A 26,198-nucleotide genomic window follows, 5' to 3' on the forward strand; every position below is an offset into this window, starting at 1 on the left:
CGAGCAACCCCACCGAAGACAAGAAGCCCCAGTGTCTCACAAATGCTAGAGCCCTCGCGGACTGCACAGAAGAGCCGCCGTTAAGGCCCGCCTAGCAGTTTCCCGGGCGCCTGCCAGCACAGGTTCTGGACAGAGGCAGACAGCCTGGGCTTGAATGCTGGCTAGCTACAGCGCCTTGGGCAAATGACCGAACTTCCCGGTTTACCCACCTGGGAAGTGGAAACGATCATGGGTGCAAGGATTAACGTAGGTATCCAGGTGAAGACCTGGGACATAGCAATGCTCAGAGTGCTAGCTATTTTAATTTCAGAAATGTCCGAAATATAGGAGATGCTCAATAAATATTTGTTAAGTGAATAAATTATTCCAGTTGAAAATTATTAAGTTAAATAAAAAAGATGGGCCCCTAAGTGATCATTGTAAGAGATTATCTTAAAAAAAAAAAAGAATTAAAAACCTTTAGGGTCTAAAAATTTTCAATACAGTAATAAAATGAAGATATCAACTGTAAACCAATAGTCATCTAAATGTTACATTAATTGAATAATCCACTTGTTGGTTTTCAGAGAAGAAAGGAGTTGCACAGATTGGTACAAAGAGGCGCAATGATATCAAGGAGCCAAGGGGTGTTCCAGAAGCTTTCCTGACAATGACGGGGCACAGCTGGTCATATGGGCAAGGATAGCAGGGCAGGCAAATTTCAGTGAGCAAGGAAAGGTCATTTAGCCCAGAATGCAACGCATCAAAACAAAAAGTATTATGTTTGCCTTAATTTATTTTTAATTGTTCTAAACAGAGGTTCCTTTGGATTAAAAAAGAAACATATTATTGTGGTTATGTAAGAGAATGTCCTGTTCTTAGGAGATAACATTCTCCTAAGTAACATTCTCTTATGAAGTATCCACAAGATAAAGGAGTTATGATGTTTGCTAATTACCCTTAAATGAGTGATCAAAAATAAGAATGTGGTCCTGGCTGGTGTGGCTCAGTGGATTGAATGCTGGCCTGAGAACTGAAAGGTAGCCGGTTCAGTTGCCAGTCAGGACACATGCCTGGGTTTTGGGCTAGGTCCCCAGAAGTATCTCCTACACATCGATGTTTCTCTCCCTCCCTTCCTTTCCCTCTAAAAATAAATAAATACCCCCCCCAAAGAAAGAGAATATGTGCATATATAGTGTGAGACAGAGAGAGAGAGATAAGGCAAATCTGGCAAAATGTGAATAATTGGTGACTTATTTTAGATGAAAGGTATATAGAAGTTCACTGCCCTTTATTTTTCACTTGAATTTTTTCAACATAAAGGTAACATGCTTATTATGCGACAATTGAGAAAAATAGAAATATGAAAAGACACAAATACCCATGATTCCATGTTGCCATTTTGGTGTATTGCCTTTCATTCTTTCTTAGGCTTTTAAAAATCATGTTTGATATTATAATATACAAACACACATATAATTAAAATTTAAATAAGACACATTTGAAATAACCCATTGTGTCAATTTAGATGAGGAGAAAGGAAACAAATAATTTTAAACACACTGAGTTTTGAAAAGAACCTAAAATTGACTATTTAAAAAAAGATTTTATTTATTTATTTTTAGAGAGATGGGAAGGGAAGGAGAAAGACAGGGAGGGAAACTTTGATGTGAGAGAGAGACATCGATCGGTTGTCTCTAGTATGTGCCCTGCCTGGGTACAGAACCCACAACCCAGACATGTACCCTGACCAGGAACTGAACTTTTGCTTTGCGGGATGATGCCCAACGAACTAAGCCGCTCTGGTCAGGCCCTAAAATTGACGATTGCAGTGCATCATTCAACCATGTATGCCATTTTCTACTGTAGTTCCTGAGGCTGTCTGGTGCAGTGGCCAGAGCAAAGGTATGCTGGTTCATTGACTTGGCTTGAATTTGACTCAGACATTTCCTAGCTCTGTGACCTTGAGATAATTTCTGCGCTTTCCGATTCTGTTCCCTCGGCTGTAAAGTGGGGATAACAATGGTTGTTGCGGGCACGAAATGAGTCGTATGCGTGAAGCCTTTAGCTAAGCGACAGGCACACAGTACGTGCTTATGCAGGCTGCTCATCGCCCTCATCACCCCGTCATCACTGTTAGTAGCTCAAGGAACCAGATGGTAAGAATGACTCGCTAGGTTATTTTTGTTTTGTTTTCGTTCGGTTTGGTTTTGATTATTAAACCAGGGAGACCAAGGCCCTCACGCAGTCACAGTTCCTAACGGTCACCTCCAGATGGTGGGTGATCTGAATGTCAAAGGCACAGAAGCAGTTCATTTCTCTCGCGGCCGGTGCCATGACCCCAGAGGCAGTGATGCCGAGAGTGCTTCTCCACTTCGCTTTCCACCTCTCTCTCGCCCTCTCCACCAAGTCTTCCCGATCCCTTGGCATTTGCCAGCTTTGCACCCTCCCCGGAACTCTCTCAGCCTCAGGTATCATCAGCTGACACGGCTCACAGACCTTGGGGGTCATTTTCTGCTCAGCCTGGAACACAGATATCGTTGGTGGGGTAGCGTTTTCTCAAGTTGGCCTAAAAGAGCTTGCCTCTGGCTAGACAGAGTGCCTCCATCTTTATTTTTGTTTTGTTTTCAAATTTTGTAACTCCCTCCCCTACTGAAGATTATACAAGAATAAGAGGAAAGTTAATTTTGTATATCGTGGGAAACCCAGTCAAACATTTGAAATGTTCAACTATACTACGCTCTGCCTAGAGAATATTCTGGCAATGGTTAACAAGAGCTATGAAACTTTTCAAACTTTGGCCCACTAATACCAGTTTTGGGAACATAACCCAAGGAAATAACCCAAAAGGGGAAAAAATGTAATTTGTGCAAAGATGTTCGTGTGCTGCTATTTATAGGAGTGAAGAGTTGGAAATAAGCCAAATGCCAAATAAGGGAATGTTTCGGCAAATTATGGTATAGTGACATAAGGAAAGACCAGTGAACTGTTTTAAGTGATAGGAATGTAGCCTCTGCTGGTTCCAGGGAATGTGTCGATTAAATTAGTTTAAGTGACAGAGAATACTGAACAGAAAGTTGACAACTATATAAAATTTGTGTTGAGCAAAAAAATTTGGAACTGAATTTCCAGGAAAGGAAAATGTAGTTCAGAGTTGAATTTGATACCTCCTCTGTAAAGTTGCTTGTGAGTTACAATATCTATTGCAATACACTCCAGAGTCTGACCATTTTGAACCTTAGAGAGCTATTTGAGCATATACAGTTTTATAATATAAATCAAACAGCAGAGTTCGTTGTGCAGCAAGTTTTCATAGCTACGCGCCAAGGCATGAGGAAGTGTGAACTCTAGCATCAGAACTCTTTGCTGTAGAATCGAGAGGCACCGAGGAAGACCCGGAGAGGTGCAGAAAAGACACGGTGGGTGCCATGACCTGTTAGGAATCAGTCTACTGTCCCCTGGCAGAGCGATCCTCAGACCTTGCTGAAGGCTTACCAATAACCAGTCCAGCTGCAAGGACCGATTTTTCAAATGGGCAGAGAAGAGGAAATTAGATTTCAGAGGCCAGACTATATCAGAGACGCCAAAGAAACATTTACAAAAGTAATACCAGCTTTTTTATGACTGTCACAGAGTCAGGCTATAGGCCTCATTCATACTTTTTTAAAAAACAAAACAAAACAAAACAAAACAAAACAACTAGAGCCCTGACTGGCGTGGCTCTGTTGGTTGGGTGTAGTCCAGCAAACCAACAGGCTGATGGTCTAATTCCCAGTCAGACGCATGTGGGGTGAGGTGGTGGGGGTTGCGGGGGCGACTGGTCATTGTTTCTCTCTCTCATCGATGTTTCCCTCCCTCTCTTTCTCCCTCCTTTCCCCTCTCACTAAAATCAATGAGCATGTCCTCTGGTGAGGATAAAAAAACAAACTAGAAACGAAAGAGTTCAGAATAGGAAGCTGGACAGCATTATTACAAAAGTAAGAGGACATTAACTCAGGGAGCTGTAAAAAGAGGAAAAAGGTGGATAAATATTTGTGGCAAGTTTGGGGTATATAGAATATTTTAAATATAATATATCTTGGAATTGAGTTAATATTTAACAGCTAGAAAGCAAGGAAATAGTCATTGGAATAATTAGTATTAAAGTTTACACAGCATTTAAAATGCGTTTTTTTAAGTGAATTCTTCCCTTAACATCATCATCAGAAGGCTATCTGGTATGGGATTGGTTTTGTTCTTTCTCAACCTTAACTTGGGCAGTAAGACACGAGCAAATTAGGCTTTTTCCATCAGCAAGTAATAGAAACTAAAACAGGAGATTGTACCAGCAGAGTTGGACACTGAGATTTATAGCAATGAGACATCAAGGAAATGCCTCATCTCCTCTGCCTTCTCCAAAGAAGTCAAGTCCAAGGTCAGCGAGGTTAAGCACGGGTGTGATGCAGTGTGTCTTAACTACGATCCTTGTTTGTTCATCAAGGATATGTTTTGTTTTCCTCATTCCTCTCCCTGGTGACTTAACAATGTTAAAGTAAGTCCAGAGCCTTTGGGGGGCAAAGGGAGGGCAGTTTGTCTACCAAATTCTTCCATTGGTGGCTCCTTGCCAGACCCCCCCCCCCCCAATCTTTTGCACATTTTATCCTGTGTTTAATCAGATCCACCTCTGTGGATACCTAGTAACAACTTCTGCTTCAGAATCTCTACCAAAGGCCTAGAGAGAGACAAGAGTGATTTTACTCATGTGAACCCGGAGGCAAAGGACTCTCTTTACTTGAGCAAGTTGACCTCCTTGGAGGGAAAATTTTAGAATTTAGAGCCACAATTCTCCCACTTCCAACAGGACTGGAAGAGGGACTGCGCAGCACAGAGAGCGGAACATTCCAACTTCATCTTCTCTGTCCTGGGCTTCCCGGGAGGCTCAGTGAAAAACAAAACTCGAAGGAAAACCTGTTTCCATTCCCAACTCTTCCCCTCACCAAGCTCTTTTCCAACACTTTCTTTCTTGCTCTTCCTCAAATTCACTTCCCCCAGGTAATCTGCCTCCAGGACTGCGTGTTGTAGGTATCCCCAGAGAAAACCCATAACTAATTGGAGATCCTAAACTCCTTCAGGAGAGGAGCCCCAAGTGAGCAGAATCCTCCCCAAGTCTTTTATTTGCCTTAAAGTGAAGTGAGCTCAGCTGCCCGCTCAGCTTGGGGAACTGACTCACCCCCAGTCATTATGTTTGGGGTCATTTGATCTTTGGAAGTTCTTAAAGCACGTTGTGTAGCTGTGCAGAACGCTGTAGATAGAAAACGAGCAAGGACGTCGCTCTGGAGACAGCTGTTTGACAGCCAGTATAACTAGTGAAGCTGCTGACAAAGCTTGCAGAGCCACCTCAAAGGCCGGACCTACTGAATCAGCTTTTCTTGGACCAACTCGGGTACCTGTCAGGATCCAGGGCCTCGCCTGAGGCTTCTGAAGCACAGGAACGAACTCTTTGGAGGCTTTGGTGCATTGACATGGTGGTTTCACTAGAGGCCGTAGGGAAAGACTATGCCGTTGACATTCCGTTGCAGTCATTGTATGGCCCGAAATGGATCTGTTAGGAGGGCGCCGGCAGCCTAAAGGCATGACCAAAATAAAGACATTGATTTGTGCCCCTTGGGTTATCACATCAATTAAGCCAAATTAGATCTCTCAACAGGTTCACCTGAGTTCATTACGAGCGTGGATCAATAGCGATCAGTGGCACATGGCCAAGGGGCTGGTGTTGAAGGAAGAGATTAGAATGAAAGTTGGGGACATAAAGATCAAATTGGAAGGTGTGCCTCTGCCAAGGGGTCCCAAACCGTTCACCACAATGGATGAGAAAGTAATTACATTTTCCAATCTTTTTGCCTCTGGATAGAAATAATGCAGCTAACATAGGACTGGATCCCCAATTCTGTGATGGAGCAGAATGAGGGGAGTCCTACCAGCCTTCGTACTTGCGAATTGCACTGAGCTTACTTGAAGGCAACGGAACACAAAAAGCAAAAGACGACAGAGAGAAGAAGGCATAAAGGAAAGCACTCGCCGTTTGCTGGCTGCAGAACTACCCTCATGCTAAAAACAAAAAACAGAAACAAAAAAAAAAAATCCCATAAGAACATCATGTTGTAGTTACATTTCTGCTCTGGAAAGACTTATGAAAGCAAAGGAAGAGAAGAGCACATAATTAGGAACAGGCCACCTTGAACACAGTTATTCTAGCTGTGGCTTTAATTTGGTTAACAAACCCTGGATCTAGTTCAAATGAGCGGGTTCAGTGTTTACTTAGGTCTCTTGCTTCTGTTTCAATAGCTTCATGTCCACATAGCAGCCCAGGCAAACGCAGGAGACAGGCACAGAGGGGACTGCTCTCTGCTAAGAATCGCGAGACCTGGGAACAGGTTAGTTATGTGACTTAAAGGAGCTAATTTATCTCTCTAAGCCTTAATTTTTGAATCTGTGAAATGAAAAAAATTTTTTTGAATAGCATTAATGGTGAGCAACTTTAAAAGGAAATAAGGGCCAATTCAGGAAAAATAAAAATAGTTATAGTCTTTTCTCTTTTTATTAAGAAGTAACAACGCAGTGGCAGCTTTTTAATCTTTCACTCTGAAATTAGATTTTGGGCTTTGGTTTGCCCATTAGTGGACTAGATAATATCTCGTTTCTCTTCTAGATTCATTAGGTTTTTGTTCTCTAATGGAAGTAGCTTTTGTTGACTGCTTCTTTGTACTATTTCAAGTTGATTCTTTCCTTAACAACATCCTCAGAATTCTATCTGGCCAGAGTGTTTTCCGTTCTCAAGAAGCTTTTGAAAAACTCTTGGATACAAAGACTCTTGGATATTGTTCTATTTTATTTACAGATACAGACTTTAAAGGTGACTATCCTAGTTCGGCAGTTACAAAATCGATAAGTGTTAATAATTCAACAGCTAAAGTAATGGTTTTCAAGGAAACAAGTCAGCAAATTTTGACAGGTTACAAATAACTAGTCAATTGATAAGGCTTGGAACTTCAAATATCCAGACATGTCTTCAAATGAAATGCTCTTGGAATGCACATGGGAACAATAAAGCCATTGCCAACAAAAGTAGGAGGAGCCCACTGACATTTCATCATTAAAATCAGATCACCTGGTCAATTTTGCTTTAAAAATCTTCTAAGGTGAAGAATTAGACAAAGTTATAATACAGGGTATGATCCTGGGAAATCAAGAAATGGCAAAGCCAAAAACACTATACAACTCTCTTACTAAGCCTTTGGAAAAACAGTGTGACAGTTCCTTAAAAGGTTAAACAGAATTACCATATGACCCAGCACTTCCACTCCTAGGTATATATACACAAGAGGAATTGAAATCACGGTTCCACACAAAAACTTGTACACAAATGTCCATAGCAACACTATTCCCAATAACCAAAAAGTAGAGACAACCCAAATATCCATCAACTAATGAACAGATAAACAAAACTTTGTATATCCATATAGAGAAATATTGTTTGGATATAAAAAGAAATGAAATACTAATACATGTTACAACACAGATGATCCTTGAAAACATCATGCTAAGTGAAAGAAGCCAGTCACAGCGAGTCACATATTGCATGATTCCATTCATATGAAATGTCTAGAATAGGCAAATCTATGAGACAGAAGGTAGATTAGTGGTTGTCTAGGGCTGGGTGGGTTGGGGTGAAATGGAGGTGACTTCTAATGGGTATGGGGTTTCTTTATGGAATGACAAAGAAGGTTCTAAAATTGATTTGTGATTATGGTTGTACAATTTGCTGGCTATGTTAAACAGCATTGAGTTGTACACTTTAAATGGATAAATTGTATGTTATGTAAATTATGTCTCAAAAAAGTTGTTCTAGCCCTGACTGATGTGGCTCAGTTGGTTGGGCTAAAGGTCACCAGTTTGATTCCAGGTCAGGGCACATGCCTGGGTTGTGGGTTTGGTCCCCATTCCGGCATGTACAAGAGACTACCCGTTGATGTTTTTCTCTCACATCTATGTTCCTTTCCCTCTCTTTCTCCCTCCCTTCCCCTCTCTCTAAAAATAAATGAATAAAATCTTTTTAAAAAGTTGTTATAAATTTTTGGAAAGCTATATAAATTTTGTTAAAGCACAAAAGCAAAACAAAAGCCTTTAGTGCAGCAACATTATACCAGGGAGCAGAAGCTGCACTTTCTTAACTGGTCTGTTTTCCCAGGGCAATAGCACAATTGCAGTATGTGTGTGTGTGTTTCATCCCCAAACTACCTCCCTGAAACTGATAGGCTGCTAGAACAATCTACCAAATTATAACATGCCATGAACCTTGGTTTAAAACTGTCCTTGGTCACTTAAACTTATTTCTAATCCTGAAGATTCATGAGTCATTTCAAAAGCAAACTTACCTCTATACCTTGAGGAGAGACCAGTGATCAAAATGTGTTAATACAATGGCTGTATTACGAGTTGATCATGGGCTGACACTCTTTCTGGGATTTACCCATCACAAATTCTAAACCTTTAGGGCTGTCCATTTCTAGACCTTGCCCATTCCAATAAGAGGTAGCAATCCTGTATTTGTAGAGTCTCTGATGTGAACAATTCTTCATAGTGTCTCTATTTTCTGTATATGAATTTGTACCCAAAGTTCTTGGTGGTAATTCTATCTTCTTGCTCTAGCTTGATTGTAGAAATAGTAAGCTGCCTTACTGTCTGGCTCAGACAGTCTGAGCATGACTTTAACTCTTTCTTGAAAGAAGACAAAGAGCTAGCGTTGTTTCGACACTGCTGTTAAACTTACATGGTTAGGGCTGTTCTAATACTTATTTTATGAAATACCTTTGAAATACGGCATCTTCATACTTAGAAACAAATATTAGCTCACTGGGAAAATTATTCTAAGTTTTATAATGTCTTTTGCCCACAGAAATCAAATTTTCCATGGCTTGAATTAAGAATCATATCTGGCATCTGAAGGGTGGTTTGCTATAGCCGCCAGCCTTACTGGCATCGTGGGGTACAGAGGTGAGGCGGGGAGAGGATGAAGCATGGACTCTGGAGTCAGGCTCCTGGCTCTTGAACTGGCCCCTCCATTCAGGGCAAGATCCTTAACCCCTCTGTGTCTACTCATATTCAGTGTGAGGATAAATTATAGCACCCACCTCAGAGAGATGTCGGGAGAATCGAGTTAACTGTATAAATAAATAAAATGCATAAATTTTATCTGTCGTTATGAGTCTTTATCAACCTTACCAACTGCTTGGTCCAGGGGCACTATTTACTTTCTTCCAGGATCCCATTGCAAGGAACCTGGAACAAATAAGTCACCAAGGAGGGGGGCCCTGCCTCGGCAGTGGGGTTCAATTCAGGCAGAATAAGGCCAGTTCCCTTCTCCCTTCGCGAAACCACCCGAGTCTGTTAGGGGCCTGGTTCCCCCTGAAGAAACCAAATCCAGGAGGGGGACTTAACTTTCCCTAAAGAAACATGTTCCAAAGGGCTGAAGTGAGTGAGCAGATCTCCCTGCCAGCCGACCCAGGGCTATGCTGACGGGTCAAGGCCTTTGGACCCAGCATGAATAAATAGAAAAACTCATAGTAACTCCCTTCAGCACTCCTTGGTGCTATGACTTTTCCTGTTCAGACTTTCTTTTAACTATACCCCAAACCTTGTGGACACAGGGTCATGAATTCCAGAGTCTGCCTAGTCTTGTTCTGCTGCTACAACTTACATTCCCTGACTGCTTAGTTTGGTAATGACCCTGCCTGTCTGCCCTCAAGTTGTGGCTTGATCCCCGAGAGCAACTCATTCTGACCTTTGGACTGGTAACTGATGTTGAATCTTGGCCATAAATGTTGTGCCTATGTCGATGTGCTCAACTCTACCTGTGCCCCATGGACACTTCGTAAGTCTCCATAACTCTAGTGGGGTTGCTGGCCAACCCAAGATAAAGCACCTTTTTTCTCCAAAGGGAAAATATAGGTACACAGAAACTAAATTATTTGTTTAGGGAAATAGAGAAGGAGCTAGAAATTTAGCGGAGCCAGAATTAGAACCTTCAGATCCCATTGCATCTAAAACATAGTAATCAACAAGACTTCATTCTTAAATAAAATGTTGTTTTAATAAAATACTGCACATATGTATTTTTCTTTTCAAAGATGTTATGACCAGGAAGGTTGGTGTGAATGATAATATATGGGGAACTATATAATTAGTAGCAAAAACAAGGACTCTCAAATAAATAGGCTTCAGCATTTTTTAAGGACATATTCTGCAAATCAGCTGAGACTGAAGAACAGGCAGGGAGACTTTCCTTCCAAGAATGTGCTCTTGGTTCACTTGGGATAGGGAAGGGCGTCATGGTTACCCTCCAGGAGTCAAAAGTAACATTGGAGTGACTTTCTGGAGCGGGAAACCCTTGCCTCTTCTTGCCTTTTGCCCCAGATTTTAAAGCGTAACTGAAACATAACAAAAGCACTGCCACGCAGTCACCTGAGGCATCTGAGTATCCAGCAGGGCGGGTGGGGGAGACGGTGGGAAATTCTGGGGGAAACAGAGCTGGGCTAATAAGAAGGAAGAGCCAGTGAGAAGGAGTAGAAGCTGACTCTGCCTGAACGTTCTGGCCACTGCAGCCATTCAGAGATCCCAGTAAATACAACAACCATGGGCGTATAATAGAAAAATACAAGATGCAGAATTATCCCAGTAACGCCTTGTTAGTCACACCTTAAGTTGGTCCCCCACTATTGAGAGTCCCTTATCTGAAGATTTAAGTACAATCAAAGGCACTTAGGTATCGTTTGACATAGTTTGAATGATATTCCAGATATAAAAAACCCCTCCTTTAATCCATCCTTCTTTTCCTACTAAATCCACTTCTCTTTTCTCCTTTTCTGGGTAAGAATGAGCACGGGTAGAGCATTCTCACGTGGCATTTCCGACCTGGGATTCCGAGCTGTCCCTGCCTGGAAGTCTGTCTTTTGCATGTCTGACAGCAGAACAAGAAATGCTTCAGGGAAAAACCCAGAACTACTCAACTTCTAACAGACAAAGGTATTCTCAGATACCCTTATTAGCTTTTCAAAAAACATCCCCCAATACAATTAGAAATGCACAGGCAGAAGCGGGTCACCCTAGCAGACTCTGGCACTTCTGGCCCCAGAGTGGGCTGGCAGAAGACGCTAGTTGCCCTCAATCCTTGGCACAGTCATTGACTTTAAATACTGAAGGCTCCACAGTCTTTACAAAGACTTCTTGTCTGGCTGGCCCAGGACCCGGGCGAGGCAGTAGGGGATGAGACTGACGGATGCCAGGGGCACTGTCAAGCTCTTGCAGAAGGACAGGACGTAGAAGATCAGCTCGACTTGGGATGGGGGTTTCAAAGAGTCAAAGAGGTGCAGGAAGACAAGGGAGGCCACGATGCAGCTGAGGCGGAACGGGAACCACTTGCTAAGCTTGCCCTTGCAGCTCTCCCTGTACATGCTGGAGTTGAGAGCCAGCCCCAGGCCAAAGAGGGTCCCCAGGTTCTTCAGGAGGCTGGCAAAGGGGGTGGTGTCAATGTGGACCCATTCTGGCCGCTCACACCATCTCTTGGCTTTCTCTAGAGTCCACAGGAGGTCTACACCCAGCCCCTTGAGCAGCAGGTAAAATCCAATGGCGAAACTGAACAGGAAGAAGGTAATGAGAAAGTATTTCTTGAGACTGGCATTGTAGATGCTCTGCATGTGGCGGAAAGTTTCAGCAACAGCAATGCCTGGGGGGAAGAAAGAATGACAATGAGAAATAGGAAAGAGTCTGGACCATCAGCTATAGGTGGGTTGGGAACCAACGGGTGACATGTCATCTGTCACCCATTAAATCATAAATGCTAGAGGGTCACCTGGTTTATTCTCATATGTGACTCCAACTTTTTCTCAGCCATAGACTCTTTCAGATGGAAGAGTCATGTCACATACAGACGCCTACTTCAGGTATGTTTCCTGTCAGGGGACCCTCATGTCCTTAATTGAATACCCTCAGGGCTGGAAAGCTCACTCCCACTTGGGCAGCCCATTTCATCTTTGAATGGGTTTGATTATTGAAAAGGTCTTTCTGCCCTGGCTGGTGTGGCTCAGTGGATTAAGTGCCAGCCTGCGAAGCAGTGGGTCGCTGGTTCGATTCCCAGTCAGGGCACGTGCTGGGTTGTGGTGGGGTCCCCAGTGAGGGGCGCGCGGAGGCAACCACACATTGATGTTTCTCTCCCTCACTTGCTCCCTCCCTTCCCCTGGAAAAAATAAGTAAATAAAAACCTTTAATAATAAAAATAAATAAAAAGGTCTTTCTTTTGCTGAGCTGAATGAAGCCTGTCCCCCTCCAATGCCATCTGTCAGTCTCAGCTCTTTCCACAGGAGTTAAGTTGTAAATCCAGAGCCCCTTTAACACATTTGAAGATAGGGCTCCTCCTCTCTGACCTACACGTTCTCAGATCTTTCCTGTAACCTGGATTCCAGGCTCTTTCTCAAACACGGAACAGGGCACTGAATGCTGTGTTACTTCTGTGGTTGCCATGGAATCGTCATCTCTCAAGTTCTCAGCACTGTTTTCAGCTCTTTGAGGTCTCCAGGGGGAAAATTCACAATTTCCCTGAAGCTTTATATTCCAATGCCTCCCACAAAGTCAAGAAAGTCTTTCTATACTTAGCCCAAATCTTTTCTGCCCCTTATTAACTGGATCTAAGAAAACACAAATATTCAAAACCCTGAACCTATTAAAAGGGCAAACTGTGAGTATCTATTTGGTTTGCAAATGAGTTTATTTAAATGAAGAGCTTTCCTAGGACACTGTGTTAATTTGTTAAATTTGGTATAGTCCCTTAAAATTAAAGTAGGGGCCACTCCCAACTGAAGACCAGTAAGAAATAAAGACCATAAAAACCTCAGAAACGTCAAGCTAATTTAACTGGATAAGCTATTTGGTGTAGTGCAACTTTCCTGGAACACACTTAATTGTGTAGATCTGGGCGCTCCTATAGGAGTCAATCATTTGAAATTACCCACCCACTAAACTTGACTTTCAACCCCCTAAACCTCTGTCAGCACTGAGAGCTACAGAACACGGCCGGAATGCTGGGTTTTGCCCTGATTTGGGAGAAGCAGGATAGGCGGGGGAGGGAGGGAAGGAGCCAGAGCAGCAGGTACCTGACAAGACTCCGGCTACAACCTGATGGGGAAAATGGGCAGCGAGGTAGATGCGTGACAGGCAGACGTTCAGCTGCACGGCCCAGAATCCCAACCACAAAACGACATTCAAAAACCTGCAAAAGAAGAGGCAGCCATAACAGAACCCCGATGCAGGTCCTTCAGCAAAGAGAACGCTGTGGAAATTTCACTTCCAGCTTCAGCAGGGGCATTGAAGCCCAGCAAACTTAGATGCCATCAGCGGAATATTTGTAAATTAATGCCTGGACCCAAAAGCTCAAAGATGCCTGTGAGCATCTGTTGGTAAACCCTTGCGTATGAGAAGTTGATTTGCGCAGTGGCTGCATACCCAGAATTCCCTGTAGTAAGAATGTCTTATGTTTCTCTGTTTATTTTAACCTGGATGGTATGACTCTGTGGCTGGTACAGAAATGGGTCTTTATTTAAATCCTACCTCACTGCTTGATCTCAAGAAGCCCCCTTACAACGTTAGGGCTTGTTTCCTTATCTGTAAAATTAGGGTGTGCCCTTGTGGGTGTCTTCCAGCCCTAGCACTCTGTGACACTAATCTTCACCCTCAGCAGACATGACTCAACTGTTATCAGTACCAGCCCCAAGTGTGGGATGGGCTGGGGGGATGTGAGGAGGAGCAGGTGGTGCGTCAGCCACAGAGAGGGCCACTTCCCACTCTCCGCCCCCCATACCCCAGGGCTGAGTTCTTACCGAAATCTGTAAGTGGGCTTTTTCTTTCCTCGAAAGATAGAGAGGGTGGATGTGACCATCACATAGTATACACCTGCCGTACCCATAGCATGGCCGGAGGGACTCCCTAAAGGGCAGGAGAGAGATGAATGAATGGATTAAAGGTGAAGGTCTCCATCTGGGAGACGGCTAGGTGGTGTCATCCATCCATCCCTCCATCCATCCATCCATCCATCCATCCATCTTGACATCCATTCATTTATCACCATTGAGCAAGTATCTACTGAGCTCCTATTACAAGCCCAGCACTAAGCTAGGCTCTGGGAGTACAGTGGTGAGCAAAACCAGAGAAAGCCCAGCTCTTGTACTTTTATACGGTTTACAGACTATACAAAACCATCAGAGAACTGGATGAATAATTGCAAGCTGATTTGCCCTTCAGTACCTTTCTTCCACTCCTCTTGTGCCCTCTGCTCCACTTGCGCTGGCCTCATTGCTTTCCTTTAAACATATTCCCACCTCGGGGCCTTGCCATTGTTAGTCTTTCTGGTTGGACAACTTTTCCTCCAGAGTTACCTTCTCCCCAGGGCTGGCCTGTACCCAGTCACTGGACTGTATTGGAGTACAAGGGCCTGGTCCTCTTGACCCAATTCAGGCAACTCAGAGGGGTCACCCCCAATTTCAGAGCTCCCTGTGCAGTTGGCTGAGGCTGCATTGCAACTAGACTTCTCCTTCTTCCTGGTTGGCTTCTGTATTCCTTCCCGTAAGAGCTACTCCTGATGGTAGCTAGACTCCTGCATGCTGATCTCCACCTGAGTCTGCTTTTTAAGGACCCCATAGGCAACACCTGGCCTTTTCTTTTCTCTTCCTCCTCTCTACTTCCTCTTCCTCCTTCTTCTAAATGGTCATCTTCTAATATTCTATATATTTTATTTGTGTTATGGTTTTGTATGTTGTGTGTGTGTGTATGTGCACATACACACCATTTAAATATCAGTTCTACAAGGGCAGAGATCTTGGTTTTAGTCACTGAGGTATTCCAAGTTCCTAGAACAGTGTTTGGCACATAGTGGGTGCTCAATAAATAACACCTGAATGAAGGAATATGGTCTGAAGTGAACAAAAGGCTTGTGATAACAAATAACTACAGCCCATGCCCTTGTTTAGGGATCAGGAATAGAGTCCCCGAGGAAGGGATGCCAGCACCCTACCCAAGGGTGAGTGAGACCTCAGGTGAGCGAAGGGGATGGATATTCCGACTACCTACTGAAAAACAAAACCTGTCATTTGATTGAACAATACCAGTATGGCTATAACTAGCAAAATACAGGCAGCGGGTGGGTTTGGACAGTCAGCGGCCAGGCCAGGCCAGGCCACTAGGAAGGACAGCCAGGGCCTCAGGTCCCTAGGGCTTAACCTTTCTTGGGCAAAGGGCCATAACACACTTACTTTCATGAGCCCTTTGCCCGTAAGGGTGCTGGCCTCTCTGGATTGGCAATTAAAAGTTCTGGAAACACTAGGCAGATTTCCAATGTAACGGCAATATACTGTTCAGGAAGGCCTTCTTGAAGTCAATTAAAATATGGAACTGCACCACCTTGAAGACCACGAGAAAAAGCTCGAAGGAATGGCTTTCCTCACATCCCCTCAAAGACAGCTTCACCCACAACAAATGTTCATAGTGGCCCACAGTGAGCGAGGGCCACCCAGCTGCTGTCTTTATAGAGGGGGGGACTCTCACCTGGCCCAGTCTCACAGGTGACTGGGAACTGCTTTATGTGTGGCACGGAGGTATTGCTGTAGTAGTCGGTGTCCAGGACCCACCAGTATGGGCGCTGCCCGAAGAGAATCCTGCGGAAAAGCAGAACTGGTGAGGGCGCCACCAGAGGAACCCTGGAGTCAGGAGCCCATGCCTTTGCGAAGGGAGAGGGGCTGGAGCAGATCCGTGTGAGACTAAACAGAAAACTGGCAGAGTGGCCGCCCCCAAGAAGGGGAACTGGGTGACAGGGAAGATGGGGGAGGGAGATATTTTATAGCACCTCCTTCATCTGACTTTTGCACTTTGGATTATTTGAATGCATTATTTATTCAAACAACAATAAATAAACCTGAGATGCAAAAATCAACATTGACAGCCAGCTATGTGACTTTTTTTTAAAGTCGAAGAAAAATTTGTCCTGGAAGGACACATGTGGAACTAGAGTTTGCAGCCTGAACTTGCATATCCTACCAGGTCCTACCTGAGTCTTTCTTCAGGCCTCAGGAAGAATAACTCTCTGTAAGGACAGACAAGGCTTCAGGTGCTTGCTCTGTATCCTCTTTTCTTTGAAACAGAGTATCTCAGACAAACCACTTCCTTTCTAAAAGGACTAGATATGTTTTTCTTGAAAACATTCGAAAAAATCTTACCCAAGGATATGCTTATTGATGAGAGAGAGAGACAGACAGACAGACAGAGAGAGAGAGAGAGAGAAACAATCTGTTGTATCCCATACACACCGGGACCGGGGATGAAACTTGCATCCTAGGTATGTGCCCTGACTGGGGATCGAACCTGCAACCTTTTGGTGTATGGGACAATGTTCTAACCAGCTAAGCCACTTGACCAGGTTGGACTAGATATATTTTTCACTGTGGAAAGAGGTGTCAGAAGTCAGCCTGGATACCTCCCCCGCACCCCCCGTGGTGGTGGAATAGTGATTGCTCATCAAAAGCAGAGATAGCCACTAACGCACCTCTACCAATTAAGAGAAAATCCATCATCCTTTAATTGAGATCAGATGTTTGGAATATCCAATTATATTTTTTTATTTTTTAGGGTCACGCTATTGAAAAGGAGGTGTTATAGACAGAACTTAGTAGATTTTTCAACAGAAATTTCAGAATCCCATCCATATGACTTGGGCTTCTGAGTCCAATACTTTTTTTTCTATTCTAAAGGACTTTTATTGTTTATGTCCAAAGAATATTAGAGCTGGAAGAGATTTAAGAATCATCTGATAAGAGTCATAGGTGGCGTTAGGGACAGTAAAGCTCGTAGAGGGCAACTAGTCCAACTCCTCATTTTCTACGTGAGGAAAGAGAGGCCGAACCAGTAATGTGCTGAAGTCAGCTTGGCACTGACTGATAATTATAAAATATTCAGGTATTTTTGCAAGTCGAACCCATCAGCAGCTTGAAAGTGGCTATAGTGGGAATATATGAAACAGTAGAAATTGACAAAAGTTAAAATCGGGGTTCTTCCCCACTCACTCCAAGAGTCAGTTTATCAGCACTGGATATGACGTGGTTCTTAAGTGCTTTGCTCCTGAAGCTCGCCTGCCTGTGTTTGAATCCTGCCTCTGGCCCTTGCTGCCCGTGTTGGTCTCGGTGCAGTCTCTTTATCTGCAATATAGTAACTACCTCCAGAAAAACACTTAGCGTGCGGCTTGGTGCTTACAAATGTTCAATACATGTTAACTATAATTATTATTGAGGTCCCAGGGGTAACCTGAATCCACAGATTATAAAACAGAGACAGACGCAGAGGGTTACTCTGACTTGCCCAGGACACGCAGCTGGCAGGTGGCTGAACAGAGCCTGGATGCAGCCCCGTTCTCTGGGGTCCTTCTCACTGCCCGCACAGGAGGCTTTTTAATGGTCTGTGTGTTCCCTGTTTTCATACATCGGTTTCCTTCTTTCATACCTATTCTGCTGCAAAGTGGTAAAACTGTGTTTCTTTGCCTGTAGCCTGTAGTTCAGACTTTTCACTAAGTCCTGCTGACCTTCCATCCATATAACAATAGCCTTTCCTGTATCTTCAACTCCCTGACAGGGTTTTCTGTCTTCTCTCTTTGTGCAGCTGATTGAAAGTCAAGAGGGGAGTGACCCGTGGCTTTCGGATTAGCGTGGAGAAGGCACCTTCCGACGGACAGACAGCTCCAGAAAGCATGCCAGGCTCTTCCCTTGCCAGGCTCCTCTCTGATGGCTCCTACTCACCACTTAAAGATGAGGTTGAGCCAGTCTCCAATCACGGCTACCCAGAGGAGCTTGATGCCCACAGCTTCTCGGAGGTGGAACCAGATGGGGAAGAGGATATAGAAGGCATTCCTGAGGTCTGCGATCACGGACACCAAGATGAACCAGTCCTGGGAGTCCTTGTAATTCACCTGGAGGTAGTGTGTGGACTGGATCCCGAAGTCGTGCAGGACGTTCATGCCTTCCTCCATCCTCACTCCCTGGTCCCTCAGGAAGCCGTCAGCCGAGCTCTTACAGACTTGGCGGTGATAGCTCTGCTATCAGCCTGCGTCTTGCCGGTTTTATACACCCTGTAACCAGTCTGCAGGTCAACCCAGCCCTGATCTTTGGACTCAAAAACCACTTTTGTCTGAAATCTACTGATCAAAGGTGCATCATCAGTAGGTTGATACAAATATGCTCAGGGTGATTTACGTAAAATAGAAAAACAGGCACAGAAAAACAGCCCGACCGGCCGTGTACTCTGCAGGGCCAATGATTAACTTTGGCACGCTGCTCGCCAGGGCCGGGGGCTGCCCTCTGGGCTCTGAAAGCCAGCCCAGAACACAGGACAGAGTCTAAATCACTTAGCTTCTTGCAAAGATGCCTGATTTCCCGAGCCTGCAACTGCACTTATTTGGGGACAAAGAAAAGTCTAACAAATCAAGTTTTAAGTTCTTAATTTAGAAGACAGGAAATTCTATTGTACTGGGTACATTCACCTTGCTGGGCCTTTCTTAACTGCATTAGGTCTAGGAAATACTTCTGCTTCGGGGCTCACACCCGTATGATTCCGTAGCTTAGGGATAGAAAATAATGATCTTGGAATACACTGATTAATTAATTCATTTAATGTCCTTAAAGTTAGGCCCCGTGTGGTTTTAACACATACGTTTAAGCAATAAAATGAATGTCCGTTCATGCAAAAACAGTGTGATGAATATGTAGTTCCAAATAAAAACACCAGCAAATTAGTGACTGTGGACCCTGGAAGGGGCTTCTATAGTTTGATCTTTCTTTCCTTTGTACTTGGAGATAGATCTATCCACCAGGAAGTCAATACAATTTTATTGTAGCCATGGATATAGTCAAGGAATAAATAAAAGTAACAAATGGCCAGTCATGGGAAGCCATGCTGCCTTCTCACCGCACAAGCGAAATCGTCCTGCAGCAGTGAAGCGCTGAGACCCCTCGCCTGCGTCCGCCAGGACTCGGAAGGAAACCGGGGCCGAATCAGGCGATGAACTGAGGCACGTTCTCTAGGATAAGGGCTAGTGGGGATAAAACTGTAAAAAGTCCACCTGAATTTCCCACTAGGAAGTCCACACTGCCTTGTAAGGGGTAAGATGGGGACAGGGAAAAGGAGCTCAGAGCTAATGAGTCTGCAGCAGAGGTAGACAACATCCCATGCTGGAAATGATTAAAGCACCATCCAGGAGGTATGGTCTGGTATTTTATCCCCAGTCTCATGGGCTCCCACCCACCTCAAGCAGACTCCAACTGCCCTTGACCACACTGTGCCTGCTGGTCTAAGCAGCCCTATCTAACCACGCCCAGCCTGGAGAGCTGGTAATGGTGGCGGCGGCTGTGGGTGGGTGGCAAATAAAATATGAACGTGGCAGGGTTGTGGGGAAGGGTGCTCTGTGTTCTCAGGACTGCTAGGCCACAGGCAGTGGGCCCCACTAGACGAGATGGCCTCTTCCCTCCACCCAGATAAGCCTTCCTCGAAAGTATTGAGTAACTACTGTTGTGATCCCTGCCGACTGGAATGTCTATGGTGTGAGGTGAGGTGAGGACACATAGGGCAGATACTCTCACAAAAGACTGAAAGGCCACTATCTTGTGCTCCACAGGGCTGCTAAGATCTCTGAGTGAGGTGGGGTTCCATCATGTGCTCAGCATATGGGGGTGGGGCAGAGGAGAGCCCTGTCTTTTGGAGGAACCTTGGGGAGAATGCTCATGTGGATAAGGGGTCCTGCTGGAGCCGATATCTGCCCCCAGGGCAGAGGACGAGCCCCACCCCCCCGCAGGCAAGGGGACCCTCTGGGTCTGAGCAATTATGTATCATCAGGAGATGCTTGGCTGGTTTCCACCTTTCTACTTCCAGGCCCTTCCTGCTGCCTCCAGAACATTTTTATAAGGTGCAGAGTGAGGTGAGGCCCCCAAAGACCCGAACCTGCTAGAAAGCTGACTGAAGAGAGAAACTGTGGAGCCTTCCACTGCTCAAAGGACTTGTGGGTATTTGAGGTGGACAATGTGGATGAGGTATTTGAGTTGCCGAAGGTTTCCATGAGAAATCACTTATTTAAAGAACTCTCTCCGGAGAGGGCATTCCATCACCTCCTTCTCACTCCTGTCATCTTCCCTCTCAAAAAGTTCTCCAGTTTAATTCAACAAACGATCCCTGAGCAAAGCCCCATGCCTGGCCCTCTGAGGAATTCCAGGTTAAATCTTGGTTGTCTTCTGGGACCTTCACACTCCGTTGGGGCATTGACACAACTGAACGTGTCGATTGGGGGACCTTTACGTTGAAACTGAATCCATACGTGTACCTATCAGTGAGCTCTCTATTATTTTGTCCCTGGTGGTGATGACTCAAGACTTACTGATGGCCTCTGGGAAAATGATCAGCTGAGTTTCTGGATGGAAAGTTACGTGGGCCCCTCAGCAGGAACACCAGCGGGGCATTCCTCGGGCACTTTCTCCGCAAACAGAAAGCCAGAGGCTTGGGGATCTTGGTTTGGGAAGAACGTGAAGGGAAGGTGCCAGACAGCACAGTCTGGTCTGCTGTTAAATAAGCTCAGCTGGTTCCAGCGCCCTGGCCCCTTCTCCTCCCAGACGAAGGTTGACTCATTCACTCAAACAAGTTTATTTGCCGACAGGGAAGCAAAGAGGGGAAGGAGTCATAATTTACCACACATCTCATCCAAAAATTGCTTTTATTACCCAAAATAAAGTCTGACATTACCTACAGCCAAACCCTCTATTCTGGCTGGGGCTCTGGGTTCTGTTGAGAGAGGAGCTGCCTTCCCACTCAGCCATGGTCACTAGAATGGGTCTTATCTGGACATCGATTCAGGGACACGAATCCCAACTTCAAACCAAAGCTTTGTCTGAGCAGCGAGGGAGGTTTCTCCAAAGGGTTACAACTCAAACTGAGAGATGTACAGCTTTTTTGTTGCTGTTTATTTCTTTTTAAGTGCTTTTTTCCCTCCCCACCAGTTGATCAGTGGGGGAGGTATTTGGGGGTAGACAGTCGAGACTGGCTAGCTCAACTGCTGTCACCTTGTAAGTGAGCGACCCTGTTCCATTTTTTTTCCAAAAAAAATATGTTGGGGAAAGCAGGTGAAGGGGCAGGCAGATTAATCATTGTTAGCCAGTGAAAATGGCTGACTTATCTCCGGCACGGTGAGAAAAGTTCAGCTTCAGGACCTTGAACCGTGCACTTATTGACCAGGTGCGGGGAGCGTGCTCTCTGTCTCAGGATGGGCTGGACATTCTGTCCACAGAAAAATAGCAGAGGACATTAGCTTCATTGTAAACAGTTGAGCTCCCTGCTCACTGCCTTCCTCCTGCCACTGCGGGGTTTGCTTTCTACTGAAATTAAAATGAATCATTGGAATCTTTACGGAATTCAGACCGCAGACTGACCTTCCTCTCCCCCTCCTCAAAGAAGCTGTTGTTCCCCCCGGAGAATATCCTGTTCCCACAAATGGCCAACCGGTTCCCTAATGACCAGATGGTGATACTTCCTCAACTCCCAATCAATGCTTTGGTGGTGCCAACCCACCCTGGCAGCCAGGAGACATCCTTGCTGTCGAGTTTGATCCTTTCAGCCAAGAGTTGAACTTGGTTGATGGTGCACAGCAGAGACGGTCAAGGATAGTAAGCCTCTAAGATAACGGTGGGGACTGTTTGGCAAAAGCTGTTCCTGGTCTGTACCCAAGGGGCAAAGAGGGGCTGTCTGAGGAGAGATGGGAGGTGTGAGCGGAAGGCCTAGCCCCAGACTGCTGTTCCTCCTCGCTCGTCTCACGGAGTCTTGGAAAGGATTGGGGCCAACTAAAGAAAAAGGGGAGGGCGTATGCCATCACTCACTCAGGCATAGCTCCGCCTGGTCGGGTGTGGAACACGGTAGGGACTAGGGATGGGTGGGGCGTAAAAGCTGAGTGGGTTTTTCCGTAGAAGACCCTCAGAAAACATCCTCAAGCTTCCAGCAGGCAGCCCAGGAGACCTGTCCCACACCGCCATCGCTAGGGCTTATAATGTAAAAAGAGATAGAATAAATAGGAAGAGAAAGCGTCACGTGATCTTGGTTAAGTCACTAGAGTTCTCTGGATTTTACTTTTGTCAGCTGTATGAGGAGGCTTGGTGACTCTCTCGCTCCTTTCTAACATTTTCTGACTTGGGGAGCTCCTTTGAAAGTAGCTCCAGTGAGGTGGTGCCTGACTTTTAGTGACTTAACAGAAGTAAATGATTCATTATGGCCAGAAAAAAAAAAGGGGTGCTCATATTTCTTAATTAAAATATGTCCAAAAGTAATGTATTCCCATGGCTGAAAAAAATTCAGAATTCGAAAGAGTATCCAGTGAAGTCAATTCTTCCTCTCACCTCGGGGCACCTCCCAAGCAGTGGCGCTGCCAGAACACAGCCGGGGCCTGAGGTGCGCCCAGTCAGAAAGCCTCCCCATCCCCCACTCTCAGTCAGAAGTCAGCCCCCTATGGAGAGCCCGGCACCCAGCCAGGATCCCGATCAGGGAGGCGGCCATCTTTCCCCCCTCCCACCCCCTCTTTCCCCCTTCCCCCTCCCCCCAGCTCCGCCCTGTAGTCCTTTAATCAACTCTTTCTTTAAGAGCTGTGGAATTTTTATCCCAACCAAAATGCCCATGTTGTACAGTCAGTTATTGTCCTTCTGTCTTCTGGAACCCAGTTGGGGAGCATAATTAGGAAATTAGTAGTCTTGGACCCTCTTAACCCACAACCTACCCCTTCTGAGGGTTCCCAAATGAGGATCATGATGCAGAGAAAGAGGAAGAGGTGAGGCCTGGAATTGTCATGAAAACAAACAGTGAGGTCCCCCCCAGCCACCCCCCTCAGGCCTGGAGAGGTCCAAGGAACTATTCTGAGCTATGAAAACACAGCAGGGCTATGCTAGGGAGTAAATAGCAGTCTGTCCACCGACGCTTGTCTCCCTTGGATGCGAGTCCTGACGGGGCCCGATGGCCAGCCAGCCGGTGGGAGAGACGCTGAGAAGGGCGAGGAGAATCTAGCACGCCTCTCCCCTTTAGGGTAGGAAGGAAAGTCAGTGTTTGTTTTATTTTGAAGATTTGAAAGATTTTCTTCGCTTTAACAGGTTTGAAGTGGAAGGAGGGCAGCCTCAGGATCATGTCAAGCCCTGGAGATCTCTCCAACCTTGAATGTCGGAGAGCAGGATGCTCCCTGCGCAACCGCAGCCGCCTCTGCTCTTCTGGGAAGTCATGGTGACCTTCTCACTGTCAAACCTGCTTCTTGGCCTTTTCTCATCCTTCTTTTTCTTTAATCTTTTGTCCATGTCTTCAACCTTTGCCAGCCCCAGCTGCCAGGTGCGAGCGAGGCGTCTTAGGCCGTCCAGCCCTAGTCTCCGTGCCAGGGAGCTGCAGCCATGACAGAGGTTCCAGGCGACTCAGGCAGAAGGACTGTCCGGCTGAGTCCAGCTCAGAGGGCCGACCTACAGGATAATGACCAGATAAAATGGTGTCTGATGGGTTCAGCCACTATTTTTCAGGGTGATTTTTTATGCAGTAACTGAAATACCCAGTAGATGCTGGTTAATAAAAGATTAAATAATAGCTAGTATTCATTGAGCATTTACTATACTGCAAGAACTAGTCTTGAAAAACTATACAGATTAACTCATTTAACCCTCATAAAAATTGTGCCCCCGTTTTACAGGTGATGAGGATGAGACCCAGAGAAGCAAAATAAGTTGCCCAAGGTCACATTTGCCAGGCCTCAAAAGCCCAGAATCTGGCTCCAGCAGCCACAGGGTAAACCTCTGCACCACATTGCAGAGTGAGGAAAACATTGACTCATGGAGCTCCTGCCTCAGAAACACCCTTCCTCACATGCATGCCAAGTTCTGTAGCATTTTGGGGTCCAATGCCCAGCTGGTGCTTCAGACTCGCCCAACCATGTCCTCTTAGTTTTGTCCCGGGCTCTGGGCCCCTCCTGCTGGTTTTAGGAAAAGCCAGGGATGGGGAACTGATTTACAGACCAGCTGCCTGTCTGTCCCATTTTCTCCTTCCTGCAACCTTTGCTGGGCTGCTGATTCCAGCTGCGCCGGGGTCACCTGGGGAGGAGTTGCTGGGGCTCAGCGTGTCAGCACAGCCCTCTGACCCGTGTCCTGGCCTGACCCGTGCAGCCAGGGGGATTTTTCATGGAGGATCTCTGGACGTTCTTCAGTCTCCTCTTTAGAGGTAGTCAAAGGAGAGACTGGATATGAGATGGCTTTTTACAAGGCAAAAACTTACTGGACTCTGACAACTGTTAATTGTTTTTATTTCGGATTTCAATAAAGATGTATTTAAGCACTTATAATGGGTGTGACACCATGCTGGGCAGCCGAGGACATGGTTCTTGTCCCAGGGAGCTCATGTTCTGTGATGAGGAACGGGGGTAGGGGAGGGGGGACGTGTAGACAATGAACTAGAGTTCGGTGTGTGAACTTCCGCTGTAGAGTTTTGTTTAAAGTACTAACAGAGCAGGGAGAACAACGCAATGAGCAGAGAAAGGTGGGGGGCGATATTTGAATTGGGTTTTAGAAGATGAATAAGGCATCACCAGATAAGGAGGGAGGGAAGGGAGAGAAGAAGGAACCAGAGGAAGGACGGAGGAAGAGCGTAGGCATAGGCGCGAATGGATGGGGACAGCCTGTTTGGGGGAGGGCATGGGGTCACGACTCTGTCGTTCAAGGCATCAGGATGGCAGGGGGCGTGAACAGGCTGTGACAACCTAATGCTCCCTGGAGAGCCAGAAGTTCTGAAGATTTTTAAGAGGCAGTTGGCCAAGGAAAAACTACAGAAGGAGGAGGGGAGGAAGGCGGGAATTCACTTACAATGGGTGTTTGTTCAGGACGTAGATGTGAAGTCCATGGCGAGGCTGGTGTGGATCTACCAGGAGAGTCTGGCTGTCCCTAGGACCCCTCGTGGCGGTTTCTTGGTGCTTTCCCCACGATCAGAGCGGGGGCATAAATCAGAAACTGGATTCATCAGCTCTCTGAGGGAGATTGTTTCTCAGGGAATATCTCAACGTCCCAAAGTAACAACTGAAGGCTAATCCTCAATGACAGTCACTGTCAAGGAAAAGCAATTATTATCAAAATACCAAACTGGTTCACTTACACAAGAGATATAACTGACTGGCCCACTTTTTCCCATGACCAAGGTGTGGCGGGGAACTGGCCCATCAAGCTATGAATCAGAATCAGCAGCTGGTCATGAGATAGGTTTTTTTTCTTTAAGTGTATTTTTTGATTATGCTATTACAGTTGTCCCATGTTTTCCTCCCCTTTAATCCCCCTCTGCTCTGCACTGGCCCCCCCGCCCCCGCCCTGCCACCCCGCCCAGCATTTCCCTTCTTAGTTCATGTCCATGGATCGTACATATAAGTCCTTTGGCTTCTCCATTTCCTATACTATTCTTACCCTCCCCCTGTCTATTTTGTGCCTACCAACCTTGCTTCTTATTCCCTGTACCTTGTCCCCCATCCTCCCCCTCTCCCCCTCCCCACTGATAACCCTCCATGTGACTTCCATTTCGGTGATTCTATTCTTGTTCTAGTCATTTGCTTAGTTTGTGTCTGTTTTTGTTCTTTCTAGGTTCAGTTGTCGATAGTTGCGAGTTTGTTTGTCATGAGATAGGTCTGACTGGGTCCGGTGCTGTCACCTGCATGGCTAGTGTGCCTCCGGGGCTGCTCCTGTACTGGCCGTGGGCCAGGTCCTCTGCGGCGGACATGGTCGGGCTGTCATTGCGGGGTCAGACTCTGTAATGACCCTTTTCTGTCCCTTCTGACAGACACATTATTGTTATTATTTTCAATCCTCACCTGAGGGTATGTTTATTGACTTTAGAGAGGGAGTAGTGGAGAGAGAGAGAGAGAGAAAAACATTGATGTGAGAGAAACATCAATCAGTTGCCACCTGTATGTGCCCCAACTGAGGATTGAACCCACATCCTGGGCATGCGTCCCGACTCAGGATTAAACCCACAACCCTTTGGTGTATGGGATGACGCTCCAACCAGCTGAGCCACCCAGCCAGGATAAACATATTCTATATGCATTTTATATTCTCTGCTCAGGCCCC

General features: G+C 45.7%; 1 protein-coding gene and 1 long non-coding RNA gene across 2 annotated transcripts; both read right to left on the minus strand.

The window, feature by feature from the left end:
- Positions 1–10,074: 10,074 nt before the first annotated feature.
- On the minus strand, positions 10,075–18,148 carry G6PC1 (glucose-6-phosphatase catalytic subunit 1). Its single transcript, XM_054593623.1, has 5 exons — positions 17,844–18,148; positions 15,607–15,716; positions 13,887–13,992; positions 13,164–13,279; positions 10,075–11,740 (listed from the first exon to the last, which is right to left on the minus strand). Exons 1-5 carry the CDS (start codon positions 18,071–18,073, stop codon positions 11,229–11,231), a joined length of 1,074 nt encoding a protein of 357 aa, XP_054449598.1. The 5' UTR covers positions 18,074–18,148; the 3' UTR covers positions 10,075–11,228.
- Positions 18,149–22,769: 4,621 nt separating this feature from the next.
- On the minus strand, positions 22,770–25,973 carry LOC129086917 (uncharacterized). The gene is made up of 3 exons (XR_008530866.1): positions 25,780–25,973; positions 24,951–25,187; positions 22,770–23,564 (listed from the first exon to the last, which is right to left on the minus strand). It is a non-coding gene; the product is annotated as an uncharacterized LOC129086917 (long non-coding RNA).
- Between the last annotated feature and the right edge of the window lie 225 nt (positions 25,974–26,198).

This window comes from Pteronotus mesoamericanus, unplaced genomic scaffold (assembly GCF_021234165.1).
Source record: "Pteronotus mesoamericanus isolate MK-2021 breed Mesoamerican mustached bat unplaced genomic scaffold, CSHL_Meso_final scaffold_476, whole genome shotgun sequence".
Classification (NCBI taxonomy): domain Eukaryota; kingdom Metazoa; phylum Chordata; class Mammalia; order Chiroptera; family Mormoopidae; genus Pteronotus; species Pteronotus mesoamericanus.

Coding starts and splice junctions, on each gene's coding strand:
- G6PC1 (XM_054593623.1), bottom strand. CDS start 18,073: ATGGAGGAAGGCATGAACGTCCTGCACGACTTCGGGATCCAGTCCACA. Junction 15,717..17,843: donor CTCAACCTCATCTTTAAGTG/GTGAGTAGGAGC, acceptor GCTTTTCCGCAG/GATTCTCTTCGGGCAGCGCC. Junction 13,280..13,886: donor AAGCCCACTTACAGATTTCG/GTAAGAACTCAG, acceptor CTTCTTTTGCAG/GTTTTTGAATGTCGTTTTGT.